At 51.6% G+C, this 13,745-nt stretch overlaps 3 protein-coding genes across 4 annotated transcripts in view; 1 reads left to right on the forward strand and 2 right to left on the reverse strand.

Moving 5' to 3' along the window:
- The first annotated feature begins 4,992 nt into the window (after positions 1 to 4,992).
- Slc22a7 (solute carrier family 22 member 7) lies at positions 4,993 to 10,340 on the forward strand. Of its 2 annotated transcripts, none has more exons than XM_057751826.1 (10): positions 4,993 to 5,385; positions 5,966 to 6,069; positions 6,152 to 6,306; positions 6,430 to 6,598; positions 7,763 to 7,886; positions 8,162 to 8,271; positions 8,599 to 8,813; positions 8,958 to 9,066; positions 9,515 to 9,721; positions 10,063 to 10,340. In XM_057751826.1, the coding sequence occupies exons 1-10, from the start codon at positions 4,993 to 4,995 to the stop codon at positions 10,094 to 10,096; spliced, it is 1,620 nt and encodes a 539-aa protein (XP_057607809.1). In that variant the 3' UTR covers positions 10,097 to 10,340. The 2 variants fall into 2 exon arrangements, with proteins under 2 accessions (XP_057607809.1, XP_057607810.1); XM_057751827.1 differs by having other exon boundaries at positions 10,070 to 10,100.
- Positions 10,341 to 10,644: 304 nt separating this feature from the next.
- Crip3 (cysteine rich protein 3) lies at positions 10,645 to 13,406 on the reverse strand. The gene is made up of 8 exons (XM_057794545.1): positions 13,358 to 13,406; positions 12,977 to 13,071; positions 12,532 to 12,589; positions 12,306 to 12,437; positions 11,502 to 11,573; positions 11,289 to 11,383; positions 11,144 to 11,201; positions 10,645 to 10,996 (listed from the first exon to the last, which is right to left on the reverse strand). Exons 1-8 carry the CDS (start codon positions 13,398 to 13,400, stop codon positions 10,935 to 10,937), a joined length of 615 nt encoding a protein of 204 aa, XP_057650528.1. The 5' UTR covers positions 13,401 to 13,406; the 3' UTR covers positions 10,645 to 10,934.
- Znf318 (zinc finger protein 318) overlaps positions 10,934 to 13,745 on the reverse strand; it is a 54,588-nt gene continuing 51,776 nt past the window's right edge. Inside the window, exon 12 of the transcript XR_009058763.1 lies at positions 10,934 to 10,996. The gene's annotated coding sequence lies outside the window, so the exon portion shown is untranslated. The remainder of the gene's footprint in view (positions 10,997 to 13,745) is intronic.

A 13,745-nucleotide genomic window follows, 5' to 3' on the forward strand; every position in this document is an offset into this window, starting at 1 on the left:
GTCTTTGAACTCACAGAGATCCACCTGCTTCGGCCTCCCAAGTACTGGGATTAAAGGTGTGTACCACCATATCTTAAATTCACAGAGGTCTTGCTGCCTCTGCCACCCAAGCATTGGGATTAAAGGTGTGTACCACCACACCTTGAACTCACAGAGGACTGCCTGCCTCTGTCTCCCAAGTGTTGGGATTAAAGGTGTGTGCCACCAGACCCAACTACTCTCTTTCTTTTCTATTTTAAGGACTTTAATCTTTTTCTTTATTCTCCCAAGCTTGCAAATATTTTTAACACACTGTAAACCACTTACAGGTTTTCTTTATCTTTGAATCTCTCTTTACTGTATATCTCTCTTTTTCTGACCACATGACTCTTTATTTGCTAAGCAATATGAAGAGGATTAAAGCCATGGCTTTGATGGCTGGATCCAGCCCATTCTTTAGCTTTCTGAGATTCCAGCCTCATGGCAGAGGTACCAGCTGCAGCCATGTTTATTGCCACACTCTATGGCGTTTCAAGGTCCCTGCAGCAAGCAAGCTGCAGCAGTCTGCTCACAAACCACACTCAAATGTAGCTGTACCTCCTTCCTGAAAGAGTCAGAGTTTGTGCTGGCAGGAGGGTCCAGAAAGCCAGCATTTTAAAACAGCGTGGCTTTTTTCCTGCTATGGTTAAAAACCAAAAAGCATGTGGTCAGCTTTTCATCAACACCGTTTAAGTGTTTTGTGGCAGGACCTCTTAAAGAGTTGCAGGGTTTTGCAGCTAAAGCTGAGTCAGGAAGCCTCTCTTAAATGAGAGAACAGACAATTATAACATCAAACAGTAAACATAGGTGTATTTAAGTTTTATGTATGTACACACAGTGAAAAGGAATTGGGCAAAGTGGATGCTCTTGGTGGGCCCTACCAAAGACATGCCACTGCACAAAACACACATGTAACAGAGTCAGTACCAGGGAACCAAGCAGGGAATACCTCAGAAAAGATGGCAGGACTTGGTCACCTGACCTGGTTCTCAGTTAAGATGGCGGTAAAGTCACCTGACCTCAGTCAAAATTGTGGCAGCCACATGTTGTATGGAGAAGCCACTTTTTTTGAGCTGTGGGAGTTTTATCTAGAGGTGTGATTTTCTCTGTTGCCAAGCCACCATGCCACAAGCCACGGTGGGGAGCAAAGGCTGGAATTGAAAACAGCTGCCCCATGGATCCAACCAATCTTGTTTGTAGCAGTGGCAGGGACAGTTTGAGAAAAAGCAGACCTGGTGGGACACCAGCGAAGCATAGTTTGAAGGTTCATACCATAGCTGAAAACATGAAAACCTGCGAAAATCACTGCAGGACCGGTAGAAGAGCGTCCTCTCTCTACAGGCGGGGTGTTAAAGCCTGACTGGCTCCAGTCTGGGAGACTTGGAAGCCAGAGAGGCTTAGAGGCTGCTCTGAGCCGTCTCTCTCTCTCTCACGGCAGGAACCACTTACAGGTGGTCCAAAAGAAAAGAAAAAAAAGAAGAAAGAAAAATGAATGGACCACACAGTGTGTACAGTGGTAGCACGGGAGGAGCAACCCTGGGTCATCTGGTCATGCTTTTAGCTATGGGAAGCAACCAGGGATGAATGTTAGCGAAGGGCTCAGCTGTAGCCGTGAAGGTTGTGGTTGGGAGCTGGAAGGGGAAAACTCACCACCAAAGTCACTGGTGGGCGTGGAGGTCAGCATTTAGGCAGATAGAACGCAGAGCTGCTGTGAAGAAACCTGGTTCCCAAGCCCAGGGTTCCACTTGTCCTCAGCCGGCCCTCCCACGGGCAGGAGGGAATGTGGAGAGCCTGGCAGAGTCACAAACACCAGTATTATGATCATTGTAGCCGTCATTCTCAATGACATTAGAGAAGAGTGTGCTGCCATGCTGAGTGGGGTCAGGAAAGATGAAACCAGTACAAATTAGTACTAAATTTCTCCCTGAAAAAGACTTGCGTGTTTAGATGTACCAAGAGCCAAGGTAAAGAGGGAGAGGTGACCACTGTGCTATTATTTATTCAATATTATTATTATTATAGTATAACAAGAAATCACCCAGGCCGGGCGGTGGTGGCGCACACCTTTAATCCCAGCACTCGGGAGGCAGAGGCAGGCAGATCTCTGTGAGTTCGAGACCAGCATGGTCTACAAGAGCTAGTTCCAGGACAGGCTCCAAAACCACAGAGAAACCCTGTCTCGAAAACAGCCCCCCCCCCAAAAAAAACAAACAAACAATAAATCACCCAAATAAAACATCTGAACTAGGCATTGCAGTTCTTGCCTTGAATCCCAACTTGGGATGTAGACAAGAGGATCATGAATTTAAGGTCATCTTAAGCAACACAGTGAGTATAAGGTTAACCTGGACTATACACCATGTCTGCCTGCACACTGCCGTGCTTCCCTCCATGATGATGATGGACTAAACCTCTGAAACTGCAAGCAAGCCCTTCAATTAAATGTTTTCCTTATAAGAGTTGCCGTGGTCATGGTGTCTCTTCACAGTCACAGAAACCTTAAGACAGGAAGAAAGTCCAGGTCTTTAGCTGAGCCTCTTTTTGCCTCCCAAGACCCACTTGTGATCCCTTTTCAACACACACACACACACACACACACACACACAGGTTTATAAGACCTGTTTGAACTTTCTTATTGATTCTGATTCCGAAAGGGCAGAACTGTCTGTAGTACCTCTGTGTCCCGCGGGATGCCTGAGTTGCACTAGACTAAGCAAACATCTGTGCTTTTATCACCCGGCCCTGCCCCTCTTTCCTGCCTCCCAGGTCGGGGAATGACCTGACCCTCACTGTGGTGTGTCTGTCAATCAGCACCCATCAAACACTGCAGATCGAGTCTTTCCTCTGAGCTTTCTCTGTGTGTGGGGGTGTGCCTGGAGCTGACTGGGACATAACCAGTCAGCAGCTTGGACCTGGGTGTGTGTGTGTCCAGGTTCCTGGTCCTTTCTTGACTCTGTGGCTTTGTCACTGTACAATCCCAGTGTCCCCACCCTGTCTTTGGTTTTTTTATCTGTTCAAAGTGGGAGATAGTTTAAATCAGTGCTTTGCAACTTTTGTCTTGTTTTGTTTGAGACAGGGTTTGTCTGAGTAACCTTGGCTGTCCTAAAACTAACTCTGTAGACCAGGCTGGCCTCGAACTCACAGAGATCTGCCTGCCTCTGCTTTCCAAGTGCTGGGATTTGGGGAATCAACTTAGGATATGTGTGACAGTATTGGCTTCTGCCCTGCTTTTGCTACAGGGCAGGCGACTAGTTGTCTAGTGTTTCACTGGAACGCCATAACCAAAAGCAACTTGGGGAGGAAAGGGCATATTTCATTTCTATTTCTACATTGCTGTTCATCACTGAAGGAAGTCAAGACAGGAACTCAAACAGGGCAGGATCCCGGAGGCAGGAGCTGATGCAGAGGCCATAGAAGGGTGCTGCTTACTGCTTGCTCCCCATGGCTTGCTCAGCCTGCTTTCTTTTTTATTTTTTTAATTTTTTTTTATTTTTTTATTTTTTAATTTTTGTTTGGTTTTTCGAGACAGGGTTTCTCTGTAGCTTTGGTGCCCGTCCCAGAACTAGCTCTTGTAGACCAGGCTGGCCTCGAACTCCCAGAGATCCTCCTGCCTCTGCCTCCCGAGTGCTGGGATTAAAGGCGTGTGCCACCACCGCCCGGCTCAGCCTGCTTTCTTATAGAACCCAGGACCATCAGCCCAGGGTTGGCACCACGAGGGATGGCACCTGTAACACCCGATTCTGTGTTACCCTCTCGGTACAGTTGGCGCGCCACTGTACCATACGCAAGTTGGGCAAGGGCCTGGAGACTGAAAGAACACGCAAGAGACCTGGGTCATTGAAAGGAGATCAGCCGAATGCTGTTTATTCAACCTTGGGGAAATCCTTATGTACCTCGCTGCTGCACAAGGATTTCCGCCCCCGGCAGGTGGGAAATTACCACACCAAAGATGGAGTAAACAATGCCCTACAGCTAATCACCAGGCGGGGCAGAGGGAGCACAGGAACAAACAGAATGTTTAGTTGGCTGACCAGAAGCTGTCCTCAGGATGAACCCCAGGAGCAGGGGTAGACCCGGGTTTACAGGCACCACCCACAATGGGCTGGGCCCGCCCCAAATGATCAGCAATTATGAAAATGTTCTATAGACTTTTCCCTGTCTACTGCTGGTAGATATTATGAGTCATTTTCTCAGTTAAGTACAGGTTATGACAAGTTAACAGAAAACTAACTGACCCAGTAAATGAGAACACTGGAGTGTCAGCAGGAACAAACCCTTTCGCAGGTACTACCTGAACTCTTGGTGACGGCGTCTCTAGGATGCTCTTGAAAAGAGGCAGACTGGATGGCCAAGAGGGGCTAGCACAGTCCCTGGGCTGACTTAGGTCAGAGCATCCTCTCCATCCATGAGTGGGAGGTATAAGGAAAACTTGGGGTTCAGTGGATGACTCCCTTACATAAGAAAGTCCAGCCCTCATCCTGAATCCTGGGCTGTGGGCCAAGCTCTGCTTTGGCTGCAAATAGACAAGGTTAACCAAAAAGTCACAGTACAAAGGCCACCCAGGACACCAGGCACGGTGTCCAGGGGACTTCCTCCTCTTAGACAGCCTTGACGCTCCAGCAAGTAGCTAGGGTCTCCGTGTCTCCTCTATACCCAGCTGCTCTGCTATGCTGGTCCTTGGCTCTCCTGCCTGGTTTCTGAGGCTCAGTGTATACAGGTCAGCTCCATAGACACTATGATCTCTGGTGGATGGTAGCCCTTCTCTGTAGGCACGACTAGCAAGGTAGGGAATCTGTAGAAGTATGGATGATGTGGGAGGGCCCAGGCCTGGGCCAGCCCCTGGGGGCTGGATTCTGGCTACAGACTCTCCCCTCGTCAGTATAACCATTCCCACCTCCAGAGTCCAAGGATCCATGTCTCAAGCAGTCTGAGCTGTGCTAGGCACGACAGAGGGAAGCCTGGTGGGTGGGCAACATGGGCTTTGAGGAGCTCCTGGACAAGGTGGGTGGCTTTGGCCCCTTCCAGCTGCGGAACCTGGTGCTAATGGCCCTGCCCCGGGTGCTGCTGCCCATGCATTTCCTCCTGCCCGTCTTCATGGCCGCTGTGCCTGTCCACCATTGTGCCTTGCCTGGTGCCCCTGCCAACCTCACTCACCAGGACTTGTGGCTGGAGGCCCATCTACCCCGGGAAACTGACGGCAGCTTTAGCTCCTGCCTCCGCTTTGCCCATCCCAAGGCTCTCCCCAATACCACCTTGGCGACAGAGGCACACAGCTCTGGGGAGCCTGAGGGTGAACCCACCACAGTACCCTGCTCTCAAGGCTGGGAGTACGACCGCTCAGAATTCTCCTCCACCATTGCAACTGAGGTACTTGAGCCCAGAGGGTGTGGGATGTGTTAGTGCCTGTCACTACCTTGGGGGTTGTTGTGTGGGCGTGAGATAACCTTCCTCTGCTCTGAGAGTTTTTGCTTGCTTGTGTGTAGAGTCTAAGGATGGAAAGCCCTGAGTTGAAGTCTGGGTTTGTACTGAGAAATTCATCTGTTATATTCACTGGGAGCTGATGAAGGCAGGGGAGGGCTAAGGTGGCTCCAGAGTGTTGGAAAAGAAAGCCGAGGAGGATTTCCTTGCAGTAAGAGATGGATAAACTACAGAGGCCTCCATTTCTCCCCTCTCCCTCATTTCCAGGACCAGGTCTGAGATTTACATGATTCATCCAGAAAGGAAGGGTGGGTGGAGATAGAGTCTCCTGGGGTCGGGGGTGGGGGAGGGAGAGGACAGCAGGATTCCTGGGCAGTGGTGATGGTTCAGGAAGAGGCAAAGCCTTCCCTTTCTGATGCTAAGGTTGCTAGCCAGGGATGGGGTATCTTCCGGAATGTCAGAGTTGCCCTGGAGCCTGGAAAGGAGAGACTGGTGCTGGCTGAATCACCCCTTCCTTGCTTGTCTGCAGTGGGACCTGGTGTGCGAGCGGAGAGGGCTAAACAAGATTACATCCACCTGCTTCTTTGTCGGAGTGCTGCTGGGGGCTGTGGTGTACGGATACTTGTCTGACAGGTTAGACAGGCACAAGATAAATAAGGGAAGAGGCTGAGGGGCTCCCTCCCAATGGTATCTGACCTTGCACGGCCCTTTGCAGGTTTGGCAGGCGCCAGCTTTTGCTGGTGGCTTATGTGAGCTCCCTGGTGCTGGGCCTGGCATCTGCCGCCTCAGTCAACTACATCATGTTTGTCATCACCCGAACCCTCACTGGCTCAGCCCTGGCTGGTTTCACCATCATTGTGTTGCCACTGGGTGAGGGAGATAAACATGGGCAAGGCTTGCAGGGCCGGTGGGAGGCTGATAGAATTAGATGGGCCCATCTGGCCCTTGCTAACTGTCTTCCTGTCTCCGATGGCTCCATGGCTCCGGGTCTAGAGCTGGAATGGCTGGATGTGGAACACCGCACTGTGGCTGGTGTCATCAGTACCATCTTCTGGACAGGAGGAGTGCTGCTGCTAGCATTGGTTGGGTACCTGATACGGAGCTGGCGGTGGCTTCTGCTAGCTGCCACCCTGCCATGCGTCCCAGGCGTCATCAGCATCTGGTGAGAGCTGCAAGCAGCTGGGAGTGACAGATACATACAACCAAGACAAAATTAACTAGACTAAGGTTCTAAAACAGGCTGAGGAGATGGCTTACCTGGTAACAGCACACACTGGAGGACCCAAGTTCAATTCCCAGGACATACATCAGGCAGCATGCAAGCCCAGCTCTAGGGGATCAAACACCTCTGGCCTCTGTGTACATATGTGCACACATACAAATGTGTACACATGCATATACCACACACATACACACACACAAAGAAACTAAGAGATGCAGAAACAGAGTCAGGGACCAAGAGACAAAACAATATCAAGAGAAGCCAGAAAAACAGAAATCAATAGAAAGAAGATGGCCCAAGACACAGACATGGTGAGACAGAGACTGAGCCAGAGAGAGGCACTGACAACAGACCGGAAATGAAAGGCGAATGCCAAGGGTCCGATGAAGACGCACAGGCACAGGTAGTAAGAAACAGACAGGAAAGACAGTGGTCAGAGTCAGACACTGCCAAGTGGAGGCTGGGGTTTGCCTTCAAGGGATAAGGATGGGACGCGGCCTGCATGGTGGTGGAAATTAAGGCAGGAGAATGGAGGGCCTGGCAAGGTGGGTGCTTTATTGCCTCCTAATGGGGAACTGTGTATCAATATGTTTCTCCAGCCCTCATCCTGCATCTTCCTGCCAGAAGTGTTGGCTGTGTTGGGGGCTAAGGTTTTGAGGGTAAGATAAATTCAGTTGAGTAAGCAAAGGACACCTTGGAAGACTGGGGAGTGGGTTCTAGGTCTGAATAACGAATCAGGGAAGAGGTGGCTTTGTTTTTCAAGACCAGGGTTTCTCTGTGTTGCCCTGACTGTCTTGCAACTCACTTTGTAGACCAGGCTAGCCTCAAACTCGTAGATCCGCCTGCCTCTGCCTCTGAGTGGTGGGATTAAAAGCATGTGCCACCATCACCCGGCCGCAAGGTGGCTTTTAAATTGGGCCCAAACAGGAGTTCATGGGACTGAACAGTAGGAGACCAGGGGTGGGGATTGGGGGTGGCCATGTCTTTTCAGGCAGAAGGGGCTGCATGAGTGAGAACCTGGAGTCTATAGTCTGGAAGTTCAGGAGGTAGAGGTGGCTTGCAAGGCTGGTTTCTGGCTGAAGGGTTCTCTGGCTTCTCCCCTAGGTGGGTACCTGAGTCTGCACGATGGCTTCTAACCCAGGGCCGTGTGGAGGAGGCCCGGACATACTTGTTCCGCTGTGCCAAGCTCAATGGGCAGCCTGTGAGCGAGGACAGCCTGAGCCAGGAGGTAAGGGTGACAATGGATATGAGAGAGTGCCCAGGGGTGGGTGTCTAAGTGCCCCTTTTCCTGGGCCCACCATATATGACCAGAAAAGCCTTTGTCTTCCAGTGGAGAGCACATAGCTTCAGAGTAGCCTGCCTGGCTCTGGTGGGCCATCTCCTTTACTCCAGGTCCTCCACGTGTACTCCCCATCCCCAGTACTGCTGGGGAGAGAGATGCAGAGAGCACACAGGCTTCTGAGACAAGCTCTGTTGGCACAGCCTTGCTCCCTCCCTCACCAGGTCCTGAACAAAGTGGTCACTGTGGAACGGGTGCTGCGAAGACCCTCATACCTAGACCTGTTCCGAACCCCGCAGCTCCTACGCATCTCACTGTGCTGCATGATGGTGTGGTAAGAGGGGCTGAGCTGGGGCTGGGTGTGATAAAGGGGAGGGGAGGGCAGGGAGGGGACTCTGATGGAGGCAGGTCCAGTGGAGCAGGCAGCTCTGTGACTGTGTGTGACCATTCTGATCCTTGACATCTATTTTTGTGACATGAACGGTTGCTGTCGGTTCCTGTGTCACAGGGTTGCTACTAAGATTGGAGTAAAGGCATTTTGGCCACTGGTAACCTACTTGGGGATTATGGGTGACTGGGAGTGAAGGGGACCTCTAGGCTGCCAAGAGGAGGAGGGGCAGGGCAGGAAAGGGCTCTGGAGGAGCTTTGTGATTCTGTTCAGGTTTGGAGTGAACTTTGCCTACTATGGCTTGATTCTGGATGTGTCCGAGCTGGGGCTGAATGTGTACCAGACGCAGCTGCTGTTGGGGGCTATGGAACTGCCCTCCAAAACCATGGTCTACTTCCTCGTGCGTCATGTGGGACGCCGGCTCACAGAGGCTGGAACACTGCTGGGTGCCACTCTGACCTTCGGCATCAGCATGCTGGTGTCCCCAGGTGAGCTGAGGTCTTGAGGCCTGGCAGTTTGGCTCTGCTCTGTGCAGACAGTCTGACTTGCACCCAGGGAGTTCCTAGAATCATTAGATCTAGGAGCTAATGATTAGTTCCTTAGAATCACTGCGAGAATCCCTTTCCCTCCAGGGACCAAGTACTGGGTCACAGCTCTGCTGTTGTTGGGAAAAGGGCTTTCTGAAGCTGCCTTCACTACAGCCTACCTGTTCACATCTGAGTTGTACCCTACTGTGCTCAGGTGAGTGTCTTGGCCTTAACAAAGTCATCTGCAGTCACACCGCTCTATCCGTTCTTTGCTCCAGTCAGCTACATGGTGGTTGTTTGCCCGAGTCTTGGAGAGCACAGAAATTTTATCTTTTGTACTGTGTAACCTTGGGCCACATTAACTTTATGGGGCTCCTTTGAAGAAAACAGTTCCAAAAATACCCATCCTACCCATGGTGTTGCAGAGCCCTTGGGGATGGTTTCTGGGTACAAGGCAGGAGCTTCCCCTCGGTGTAAGCTACAGATCTCCCTTCCACACTACCGGCTTATAGCTTCTCGTAGCGGTCCCTGAGCAGCACTGTCAGAACGGGGGTTCCATCCTCTGGTGGGTACTGGGTAGGGAGTGAGAAGCCAGTATCAGGGGCTGCCAGCCCAGGAGGGGAGCCTTGTGATGCATGTCCCCCTCATCCTCTCTTGGACAGACAGACAGGATTGGGACTCACTGCACTCATGGGCCGGCTAGGGGCCTCTTTAGCCCCACTGGCGGCCTTGCTGGATGGAGTATGGCTGATGCTGCCCAAACTTGCTTATGGGGGAATTGCCCTGCTGGCTGCCTGCACTGCACTCCTGTTGCCTGAGACAAAGGTGGCACAGCTGCCAGAAACCATCCAGGATGTAGAAAGAAAGAGGTATATGTGCATGTGTGTGGTATTCATGAGTTCAAATGCCTAAGCCCAACACTTGAGTGCCAAGGGGAAGACAGTTGCACAGCTACATTTGACATCTGTACATGTGTACACAGGTGTTTTGAGGTGTATACCCTGTGTGTGTAAATTGTATACATAAAATCATACATAAGTCCATACCTTTATGTATATACTGACATCCGTGAAGAGATACACCAGAATATGTCCAAACACGTATGGGAATGTGTGTGCTTGTATGCAAGGGGCTCTGAGACAGTCCTTGAAGGCTCCAGGACTAAACCCCACCATGTTCCTGACCCCTCCTTCCTCCTTGTCCTGTCCAGTATTCAGGAAGAAGATATGCAGGTCCGGAACTGAGTGAGACTAGAGATAGCCCTCCACAGGAGCTCTGCGGGACCAGAAACAGAAGGCAGGCTCCCGAGACTGGGACGTCACAGCCCTGTGCCTAAGGATGAAGTTGCCACTGGCACCTTCTGTATTCTTTCAGTCTCCAGCAACAGGACAGCCTCCCAGAATGCACTGGGCACCCCTCATGCCTGGGGGATTCTGTAAATTAAGATGCCTCCTGGGTTGGGGCAGCATTGAGGTTTGGAGAAATTCCTCCATTGACTTGATCCTCAGCTTTGATTCTGGCTTTGTCACTGTTTATCTCCCAAGTGGAAAATGAAACTTCCTAGCAGACAAGATTTATTGTCACACTCAGACTGAACAAGGGGATTCTAGGAATGTTGCTGAAGGACAGTTCTCTGCTTATCTCTAGTACACGAGACTGATGGGTGTGCTGTCTCTGGTGCAGGGATAGGATCTGCCCAAGGACGGGACCAACAGATGGAGCCGCTTGTGCCCCTGCTCCCCCTCACAGTCCAGGCTTCATACCTACAGAGTTAAAGTTAGGAGAGTCAACATTTTATTAGAGAAGCCAGGGAGCTGAGACTCAATAAATGACCTCGATGCTGGGAGAAGGAACTGGGAAGCCAGGAGATCACCATTCTAAGTGGGGTAGCCTGTCCAGATAGGAATTGGGAAGCAAAGAATTGGCAGAGCAAGTCCAGACTCAGGTCTACCACAGGGTCTAGGCCCAGACCCCTGGGATTTCACTGTTTTCCTCCCAAAAGGACTAGGGAATTCCAGAGCTTCCAGTGGACCGAAGAGAGGGTGGGAGGCCTGAGTTAGGATGATCAGTCCCGTGAATGGCTCATTTGGATCTTATCTCCACTGGGTCATAGATATAGCAGCCCACATTGCCAATGTTCACACCTGAAGGAGAAAGTCCTGTCACCAAGGGCTTTGGTGGAATGAGTGTTGAGGGCTAAAGGGAGAGGGGAGGAGCTTGGGATGTCTGACTACAAAAGAGGTTCTTCACACATTCCCATAGGCCCCAGTGTCTGAGGTCTGGCTGCCCACCTTTGGGGCCAAACAGGTATCCATAACAGGGGATGTGGCAGTAGGGTATGCCGTCATGCTGGAAGACAGAAAAAGAATGTCCTCAGTCTGTCTCTTCCTACTGGACTCCTTCCTTTAGCATAACTTCCATTTCTGCCTTGCTCACCTCCGCGTGACTCCCAGCAGTCAAGGTCTTCCTACAACGTTGGCACCTCAGGCAGGGTCGGTGCCAATTTCTGCCCAAAGACATCACCTTCTCCGCTGGTGGTGGAGAGAAGTGGTAGCTCTTCTATCATAGGGACAAGGCAAGGCCAACTCCCTGCCTCAAGTCACCACCCTCCCCCTCTGCTGCCTAAGCAAGCTTTCTGTTGTCACTTACCAAAATAGACAGGCTCTCCACATCCAGGGCACAGTGAGGTCTCCCCAGTAAAAGTCTTCATGTAGGGAGGGCCTTTAATGGGAAGAGGCCACAGAAAGGGCTGTGGTGGGGACCAGGCCCTAAGCAGAGCCCTCCAGCTCCTGCCAGTGTATGGCACTGCCCACTTTCCAAACCCATTCTTCCCCACCACACCGTACCCCAGGCAGCCATGAATGCACCTCCTTTGAGCTCAAGACTCATCCCACCCTACTGGTCATCTTCACTGGGGACTACCTGCTGCCTTGTCACCCTCCCAGGGCCTCAGGAGCCCACTAGTTCAACGTCTCAGTGCTGGCAGAAACTCAATCATCAGGAAACCTGAGCTGATACAGGAGTTGCCCAGGGCAGTGGTGTCAGGTGTTGGGGAGCATGGTGTCACCTGCCCACTGTGGGGAGTATAGGGAACAGGGATAGAGAAGAATCTGAGGGACTGGCCCATCCTAGTGAGCCCTAACTTTAGGCCTTTCCTTCTACTGCTCTGGCTGGGGAAGGGGCCCAGACTCCAGGTCAGCTTTCCTTCTCATTAGCCGTCACCTGTCTTCTCTGGGTGTTTCTTGAAAAATGAGAGTGATCATGCTATCTGCCCAGTTTTCCTTTTAAAGTCAACTCACATGAGAGAACAGGGGAAAAAATAAATAAAACAGGGCCACTGACAGGACTGCCAAGAGCAGTCACAGGCCTGTGGCACAGAGGGCAGGAGACCCAGTGTCTACTGCAGTCTGAAAGGTCCAGGGAGCAGGACAGTTGAAGCCCACCTTCACTTACTTTTCTTGGCCTGGGGGAGGCCAGCCTTTGGCCTTGGGGGTCTAAAGTTGCTGGGGCTGAGGGAAATGCTGCTGGTAGGGGAGGGAGCGTGGGGACTGTTGGGATAGAAACCCACACCACCAATGTTGACCCCTGCAGAGAGAAGACCCAATAAGGGAAATCAGGCTCTAATTGCTAGCCACAGGGAGAGTTCTGAGGCCCCGGCCCCTTCTAGACTGGAACTTACCTCTAGGTCCAAAGAGAGCCCCATAGCAAGGCTTGTGGCAGTATGGCCTCCCGTTGTGCTGGGCACAAGCACAGGCAGAGGAAGGGGTCATTCAGGGCCAAGGGACATGCTCACCGGCCTTTCCATTACTGGCCTCAGGTGCAAATGTGCACTGTGACCACTCTGATAGTGACGGGCGAGAGCTAATATGTCAGATTGCCACTGTGGGCTAGGGATTGAGGCTATGGGTGGGAGACAAGACAAGAGCAGTCGCTTACCCCTCCCTCAAAGCCATGGGCCAACAGCATCACTGAGACTCCCAAATTTTGGCTGGTATGAGGCCCATCAGGTGAATAGCCCCTGATGTTGTCTGCTGAGGTTGCCTTTGGCAGGTTTCCAAGGCTGAAATTGTGGTCTATCAGGGTGGGGGGTGTGATAGAGGGCTGTCACCCTGGTCAGGCCTCACCTCTGCATGCCCGCCAGGGGACAAGATGCTGTGGCAGCGCTCACATTTCAGGCAGAAACGGTGCCAGTTCTTGCCTAAGGAGCTCACTTTCTCGGCTGTGGGGAACAAGGTGGATCCGGGCTGTCAGGAGTCCAGCTCAGCTCCAGGTGCCCTCCTTTTGTCTTTTCAGCTTTCTGGGGGAACCAGCCCAGCCGGTCTCGCCCTCTGGAGACAATGAATAGTATCTCCAGGAGAAAGTTTCAGCCCACCCTGGTGCCTCTTGCCTTAGGCTCTTGGTGGTAGACAAACACACACACACACACACACACTCATTCACTCACTCAAATGATACAGGGACCCCGGGGGCTCACACTTATCTTTACTCCTTGGTTCTAGCCTCACCGAAGTAAACTGGTTGCTGACAACGTGGACAAGTCCAGCTCATGGTTCTTCATAGGACAGCCTAGTCCAAACAGCAATTCTAGGCACCGGCAGCTAAGTCCCGCCCCTCTGTCAGCCCCACCCACTGTCCAGCTTTGGTCTCATCGAGTTAGGGCCGCCCATTGGACACCAAAAACTTTGAGCTGAGGGACTGAGGCGATTTATCAATTTATTTTAAAGAACTTCAAAGAATGAGTGGAACCCAGACTTGGGAGAGAAGGAGGCCTGAGTTCGATGGCTCGTTTTCTAGGTCAGTGAAAAGCAAACAAGCAAGCATCAGGCAGGCATTCTTCTAAGTGGTTTAATTCCTCCTTAGTGGAGCAGGGCTGAGAGCAAGGTGATGTGAAGT

The sequence above is a fragment of the Chionomys nivalis genome, chromosome 19 (genome assembly GCF_950005125.1).
Source record: "Chionomys nivalis chromosome 19, mChiNiv1.1, whole genome shotgun sequence".
NCBI lineage: Eukaryota > Metazoa > Chordata > Mammalia > Rodentia > Cricetidae > Chionomys > Chionomys nivalis.

What these genes read in the sequence shown, in the direction of transcription:
- Slc22a7 (XM_057751826.1), top strand. Translation starts at nt 4,993, where the DNA reads ATGGGCTTTGAGGAGCTCCTGGACAAGGTGGGTGGCTTTGGCCCCTTC. An exon ending in TACGGATACTTGTCTGACAG is followed by an intron (nt 6,070 to 6,151) that starts GTTAGACAGGCA and finishes GGCCCTTTGCAG; the next exon opens with GTTTGGCAGGCGCCAGCTTT. An exon ending in CAGGATGTAGAAAGAAAGAG is followed by an intron (nt 9,722 to 10,062) that starts GTATATGTGCAT and finishes TGTCCTGTCCAG; the next exon opens with TATTCAGGAAGAAGATATGC.
- Crip3 (XM_057794545.1), bottom strand. Translation starts at nt 13,400, where the DNA reads ATGAGCTGGACTTGTCCACGTTGTCAGCAACCAGTTTACTTCG. An exon ending in CCTCCCCCAGGCCAAGAAAA is followed by an intron (nt 11,574 to 12,305) that starts GTAAGTGAAGGT and finishes TTCCCATTAAAG; the next exon opens with GCCCTCCCTACATGAAGACT. An exon ending in TGGAGAGCCTGTCTATTTTG is followed by an intron (nt 11,384 to 11,501) that starts GTAAGTGACAAC and finishes CTCCACCACCAG; the next exon opens with CGGAGAAGGTGATGTCTTTG.